General features: G+C 41.4%; 1 protein-coding gene across 1 annotated transcript; it reads left to right on the forward strand.

Annotated features, from left to right (window-relative positions):
* The first annotated feature begins 377 nt into the window (after window positions 1-377).
* On the forward strand, window positions 378-5,011 carry ZNF518B (zinc finger protein 518B). Its single transcript, XM_035102084.2, has one exon. It carries the CDS (start codon window positions 509-511, stop codon window positions 1,874-1,876), a length of 1,368 nt encoding a protein of 455 aa, XP_034957975.2. The 5' UTR covers window positions 378-508; the 3' UTR covers window positions 1,877-5,011.
* Window positions 5,012-7,357: the final 2,346 nt, after the last annotated feature.

Raw genomic sequence — 7,357 nt, forward strand, 5'->3', positions numbered from 1 at the left:
CCAATTCTACTACTTTGAACTGCAACTTGATAAATACCCAGGAGGAAAATGCTACTTGCAAAGAAAACACACAGAGAGAACATGATCTTATACCACCTTTAGCGGAGTTTTCTTCTGAAAAAACAAATTGCCCAGAACTCTTTCAAAAGGGAAAATGTTCAGAACATAAACATAAAACTTCCAATTCAGATCCATCCATATGCCTAGAGGCTCCCTCTTCCAAAAATAAGAACAAGTCCCCAAATGATTTGTTAGATACTGTCCAGAAAAACAATAGTTTACTGCCGCCTTCGGTATTCGGTAACATGTGCTTCACTTTAACTAATGCCAAAAAAGAACAATGGAACGAGCTTAGAGTAGCTGCAAAAACACATTTGTTTGATTCCCATTTGTTTCACCCTTTGGAAAGAGTTGGAGTGTCACAGCAGACTACGTCTCTAGCTTCGGAGGAGTCTGAGAACGTCTTAAGTGTGATAAATGGAATTAATGTGAAAGAAAGAAAGAAAATATGGAATTGGAAGCACACAATATAAAATATGAAGGTGATTCATTAGATGGTCCGGTGATCTCATCTGTCTTTTCCCTCAGCTCTGGCGCTGTAAATATCCCGGAAGGAATTAAGTGGGATGATACATTACAGAAGAAAAGGTCCACGTCGTTGTTGTGCCGAAAGATTGCTCAGCTGATGTCTGCTGTTGAATCGAATGTGAAATCTCAATTAGCTGCTTCATTAAGACACAGTAACAGCCAAGCCTCTAAGGAGAAAGCGTTATTGCCAGAAAAAAAGAGTGAGAAAACTAGCTCAAATATGATATCTGAACAAGAGCTTGTGCCTTCTCCTCGGAGACCGAAGGACACCACTTTTTCTAATGAGTTTTCTAATAAGCAAGAACAACAATTGGAAACACTTAAAAAGGCTAAAACTAAAACCAGGGTGATTACAAAAACAAACACTGTTTCTCCAGCTTTCATTCCTCAAGGAACTCTACTGAGAGTGCTAAACTGCAGTAGTTCTGGAGCCCCAACTGAAAAACAAAATGGGAATGAAATGTCACCATCCCCTTCTCGATATTGCAACAAAATGTTTATCCCAAGGCCAGTTCCTTGCTGTGTTTCTGCCAGACTTGACAAAGGTCCAACTTTGTCCGCTGAGAATGAAGTTCATGAGGTTTCTAGAAATCTGTGTGAGTCACATAGTCAAACCTGCCGCTCTCTTAGTTCTGTGCCAAGTTACGGCCAACAAAATGGTATTTTGTCATGTCACAAAGGCAGCAGCCCAAGTGGGTTAAGTAAAAGGGCCATGAAAGGTGAAGATCCCCCAAACAAAGCTAAGCGAGCACATGCTGCAAACAGTTTGCCCCGGAAGAGACTATCGGCTCAAGAGAAATGCTTCCTTGAAGTGGTGCCTGCTCACATGAGATGCCTTAGACTTGTAGCATTCAAAAGTGATCAGCTAATAAAATGCCCTCATCCTAACCAGCCAGTAGTTGTCTTAAACCACCCTGATGTTGAGTCACCAGAAATAATTAATATCATGAAGGTTATTAATAAGTACAAAGGCAATGTCCTGAAAGCAGTTTTATCAGAAAGAACTATTAGTTGCCTCGGTGTGAAACGGCATTATAAAAGACTGACTTTTCAGACTTTTGGTAGATCAGCTCAAGTGAAACAACAGAAAAAAGTAAGAACGAAAAGAAAGAAGGGGCACAAAAATAACTGCAAGGAGGCGGAAGCAACAAAACAAATGTTTAAATGTTTGTTTTGTAGTAGGGTGTATGCTGAGCAAGAAGAATGGATAAGTCACGGGCAGAAACATTTGCTGGAAGCCACAAAAGGGTGGGACATCCTTTCATTTTCATTAGAAAGTGGAAAGTGAGAAGCACTGATTACAAATTCTAGTGTCTCCTATTTTACAAAGCAGTCTTGGAACAATTTAGTACAATCACGTGCTGGTGCCTGTGTACTGTAAGAGTGTTTGTTTTAGGCCAGCATTTTAGTCATAGAAGAAAGAAAGATGGTTGCTCTAGTATTCTGCTAGTGTTGATGGTAGAAATGTGATCCTGTGCTAATGAAATGGGACCAGCATAAGTAATCCTGTGAGATTAGAAATTAAACTACAGTCAGTAAGCATGGTCAAGTGAGGGAGGGCAGGAAAACGTTGGAGCAAAGAGAATGTTGACTATGTGCGGTACCCTAAGGTACTAGTTGAAAAGAACTGAAAAGAACTTCTAGTAGAAAAGAACTGAAAACAAAATGCTTCTAGTGCAGCCTCATCCTTTTCAGAGTCGAGGGCCATTCATTCGCATGCACACAGCCTTCCCCATTCATTCATTCTGGTCAGTCACTGTGAAAACAGAACGTTGGACTAGATGAGGCTTTCGCCTGCTCCAACAGAGCTCTTCTTTATAATTTTCTCACCCTTTTGGCATGCCAGGTGAAATTTAAAGGAACTGTTTTTCTGTGCCATTCCCTCCTGTCATTTTTCTTTGTCCCAACTTTATCTTGACATGCAGATCTTCAGGTCCCTTTGAGCATCAGCTTTGATGCTTGACCAATATGGAATGTATGGCATGCTCTGTGATTGGTTGCCACGAAGCTGGAAACTGAGAGAATAGGTTTGCAGGAATGGCTGGATCAGGTTTGAGGGCAGCTCTCTGTTGCTTTTGTTAAGTCTACAATCTGTTATTCTTTTCTGATAGATTACTGCAAGTTTGGGACCACATCGGTGCTATTTGCGAAGCTAAGACGTTTGGTCCTGTTGTGCACTGCTTTACATTGGTCTACATTTGCTATTTTGTGGCCTGTTCGTGTTATTTGTAGACATTCTTTTGTGACAGTCCTCTGATCTTAGGGAATCAAGGGCTGCTTATTGGTAACCATTTGCTGGTATCCATTTTGTTCATTAGGAAGGATAGTGACTAGGCAGCATCTATGCAAAGCTTCAGCCTGTTCAGGGAAATGTGAGTATATAATAATCACTTTGCCACTATTGATTCAGGTTTCATTTATGTGTTTTCTTTTTTCACCATCTGTTTAAACAGCAAGGGTACAGTCTGCTCAGGAAAGTGCCTTGTGTGAATCCCATTGAAAGTGAAGGCAGTGCTCTTGCCCAGCTCTCATTCATTTCCACAGAACTTGAGCAGGAGAACTTATTGCTCTTTCAGGTCTAGTTAGTAAAGCAGTGCAGTTGTGCCAAGGCCTGATTATAGAGGACTTTTCTGACAATTAAAGAGATTGGCAATCAAGACTTTGAAATAGAATCCCAACAGAAAAAGGCATTATTTTATTTTATTTTTAAATTGCCTTGTCACAAAAGAAAGTTCAGCATCAACTCTCTTATTAAGAATAATGAGCACATTTCAACAACCACTCTACTTTTACAAGAAAGAAAGAAAGAAAGAAAGAAAGAAAGAAAGAAAGAAAGAAAGAAAGAAAGAAAGAAAGAAAGAAGCTATTTATTCCATGTTTGGACTTCAATCATAGAATGGAAAGTGGAATGCTTGAGGTAGTTGCTGTTTTCACATCTTTTCTAATGTATTTAAGTCGGGGAATATTTTTATGCTTCTGGACCCTAAATGTTTTATTTTCTAAAACTTTCACAAAGCACATTTTATGGCTGGTCTTTTAAAAATTAAACTCTTTGTAATACAGTGTTAAAACTGAATGTCTGGTTCAATCAGACTACCTGTTGATCAATTCAGTAGAAGTTCTTTACTCTTCTCTTCCCCCTTTCAGTTATGGCTGAAATGGCTGTTCTTTGGGTCAGGTCTCATGTCTGCCTTTCACACCACACTGCAAGTACTTGAAAAGTTGTAAGAATCTGATGTACTTCAGTGACTGAAAAGGATGACAAGAACTAAGGTTTTGCCTGCTCTGAATGGTCAATTGGCAGCTAAGGCTGTAATAGTGCAATGGGTCATGAATGTGGTTAAACCTGCCCTGCACCCACCTCTAACCTCTTTCAGTGCCCGGTTTCATGGCTGATGTTCTCTGGTTTCATAGCAGCCTTGGATATGCAGATTGGCAAAGCCCTTTTGGGCTATCACTTGCTTATATCCTCCTTTATTCCTTTAAAAAGTCTTGCCTTCCTTAGTCTGGGGCAGCAGTGCCTCAGTTTTGAGATCTGAATTTCAAGGTTCATTAGCAACTTGCATGAAATTTAACCTCATTTATGTTAGTACCTCACAGGCTAGCAATTGCTTGTTTTTTTTATTCCAGTCCTTTTAATTAGAACAAGATGAACAATACTTCATCTTTACATGTGTAATACTGGAACAACTAGGGCAGGCATCCCCAGACTTCGGCCCTCCAGATGTTTTGGACTACAATTTCCATCTTCCCCGACCACTGGTCCTGTTAGCTAGGGATCATGGGAGTTGTAGGCCAAAACATCTGGAGGGCCGCAGTCTGGGGATGCCTGAACTAGGGCATTCATATTCCAGGGTACTACCATGCATGTTTGTTCAGAACTAAATCATATTATTTGGTGGTATTTGTTCCCAGACAAGTGCATAAGATAGCAACCTAAGGGCCAGAACAGATCAGAAGCTGTTCTTGCCATTAGGAAAGGTGTGGATGGTTTTTTAAAAGTGAAACTTTCAATTGTGTGAATATTGTCTTGTCTGATTTGGCCCTTTCTCTGACATCAGGATCCTGCCAACCTAGCAGTTCGAAAGCACATCAAAGTGCAAGTAGATAAATAGGTACCGCTCTGGTGGGAAGGTAAATGGTGTTTCCGTGCGCTGTTCTGGTTTGCCATAAGCGGCCTAGTCATGCTGGCCACATGACCCGGAAGCTGTACACCAGCTCCCTCAGCCAGTAAAGCGAGATGAGCGCCGCAACCCCAGAGTTGTTCGTGACTGGACGCAACGGTCAGGGGTCATAGAATCATAGAGTTGGAAGAGACCACAAGGGCCATCCAGTCCAACCCCCTGCCAAGCAGGAAACACCATCAAAGCATTCCTGACAGATGGCTGTCAAGCCTCTGCTTAAAGACCTCCAAAGAAGGAGACTCCACCACACTCCTTGGCAGCAAATTCCACTGCCGAACAGCTCTTACTGTCAGGAAGTTCTTCCTAATGTTTAGGTGGAATCTTCTTTCTTGTGGTTTGAATCCATTGCTCCGTGTCCGCTTCTCTGGAGCAGCAGAAAACAATCTTTCTCCCTCCTCTATATGACATCCTTTTATATATTTGAACATGGCTATCATATCACCCCTTAACCTTCTCTTCTCCAGACTAAACATACCCAGCTCCCTAAGCCGTTCCTCATAAGGCATCGTTTCCCGGCCTTTGACCATTTTGGTTGCCCTCCTCTGGACACATTCCAGCTTGTCAGTATCCTTCTTGAACTGTGGTGCCCAGAACTGGACACAATACTCCAGGTGAGGTCTGACCAGAGCGGAATACAATGGTACTATTACTTCCCTTGATCTAGATGCTATACTCCTTGATGCAGCCCAGTATTGCATTGGCTTTTTTTAGCTGCTGCATCACACTGTTGACTCTTTTTTAGCTGCTGCATCACACTGTTGTCCCTTTACCTTTACTCCTGACATCAGGAAGCCATGTTCTTTGGAATGGACTGGCCTAGCAAAAATGGAGGATTTGAAATCTTTACAACTTTATAAGTACATTAGAAATGGCATAAATGTTATAAAGTTAAAGGACCCCTGGACAGTTAAGTCCAGTCAAATTTGACTATGGGGTGCAGTACCTATCTCCATTTTCAGGCTGCGGGAGCCACCGTTTGTCCACAGACAGCTTTCCAGGTCATGTGGCCAACATGACTAAACCGCATCTGGCACAACAGAACACCGTGTCGGAAAACAGAGCACACATAAATGCCATTTACCTTCCTGCTGCAGTGGTGCCTATTTATTTACTTTGCACTGATATGCTTTCAAATTGCTAGTTTGGCAGAAGCTGGGACAGAGCAACAGGAGCTCACCCCGTCGTGCGGATCTGAACTGCCCACCTTACAATTGCCAAGCCCAAGATTCTCAGTGGTTTAGATCACAACACCACCTGCATCCCCAGGAAATGTTGTAATTCAGTACTTTATTACGGCCATAGGCCCATATCAAGATATCAACACAAAACAATGTACATCGTACAACAGAACAAAACAAAACAAAAGTAAACAAAATCAATTCCATTCATAAAATCCTATCCCTATAAATATTATAAAATTACAATTACAAGGTAAAAAATATCACTTAGATCATCTGGTCACCACTATAAATCAAACATTAGGGCAAAAAATCAATAATCATAAAGTAACCCATTTTTCCTCTTGTAGGATAGAACTGCAATCAGGTATCTAGCTACAAGGAGTGATCTACTTGGCTCATTATCCTGTAACAGATATGTTAACTGGGATTCCGAAGTCTTATCCAAAGTTTCAGATATTAAGGGGGATAAAAATCTGGTCCGAGAGACCATGTGCAAGGGGCAACAGAATAATATATGATGGAGGGATTCTATGGATCTGTTGTCACATGCACACAGAACTGAACTCTGACCTTTCGAGAACCTATTATTCACAACATTGCAAGGAAAGACATTAAATCTTGCCTTAATAAAGGCAAACCTATGGGCCGCGACTGATAGGGATGTCAAATAAGATGGAATCTGCAGGGAGGGCACTATGCCGAGGTTCGATGGTGAACAGGTACCACTTCCCATTATGACATTTTGCTGAAGGTCCATCTCCTCTAGTTTTTGCTTGAGGGTTCTTTTAGCTGTGGCAAGGTCTAGTTTCAACAAGTCCGAAGGGGACAGTCCATAGGACACAATTTTAGTATGGATCGTTTTTGCCCAGGGACTAGGAAACTCGTCTCGCCAAAGACATTGAATCAAATAACGATTCGGAAGCCTGTACCACAGAGACAGCCAATAGCATAGAATATGCCTCCAGAAAATAGTTTCTAGAGAGGAGATTTTTAATTCTAAGCGAATGGCTGAATTACTGACACACTGAGGCAGTTTTAATAGACGTCTCATGAATTGATTTTGGATTACCTCCAAAGGCCTTAAATTTACTGCGGCCCCCCATAGTGGGGCGGCATAGGTCATTGTCGCGATCACTTTGTTGTTAAATACCTTCAAGGCGGATGGAACGTGGAGAGCCCCGTCAGAGAAGAAAAAGCGCAAAAGCGCGAAAGAAAGGGCTTTGGCCTTATTTAGGGTATATGCAATATGTGCTTTCCAGCCCATATTGTGTTGGAGATAAACTCCTAGGTATTGAAATTTAAAAACCTGTTCGATAGGTTTCCCGTCTAGTTCCCACTTATATGATTTTCGACTTTTGGAAAAAATTAGAACTTTGGATTTAGATTGGTTTATGGTGAGAAAAT

Source organism: Zootoca vivipara, chromosome 9 (genome assembly GCF_963506605.1).
Source record: "Zootoca vivipara chromosome 9, rZooViv1.1, whole genome shotgun sequence".
Lineage (NCBI taxonomy): Eukaryota > Metazoa > Chordata > Lepidosauria > Squamata > Lacertidae > Zootoca > Zootoca vivipara.

What these genes read in the sequence shown, in the direction of transcription:
- ZNF518B (XM_035102084.2), top strand. Translation starts at nt 509, where the DNA reads ATGGAATTGGAAGCACACAATATAAAATATGAAGGTGATTCATTAGAT.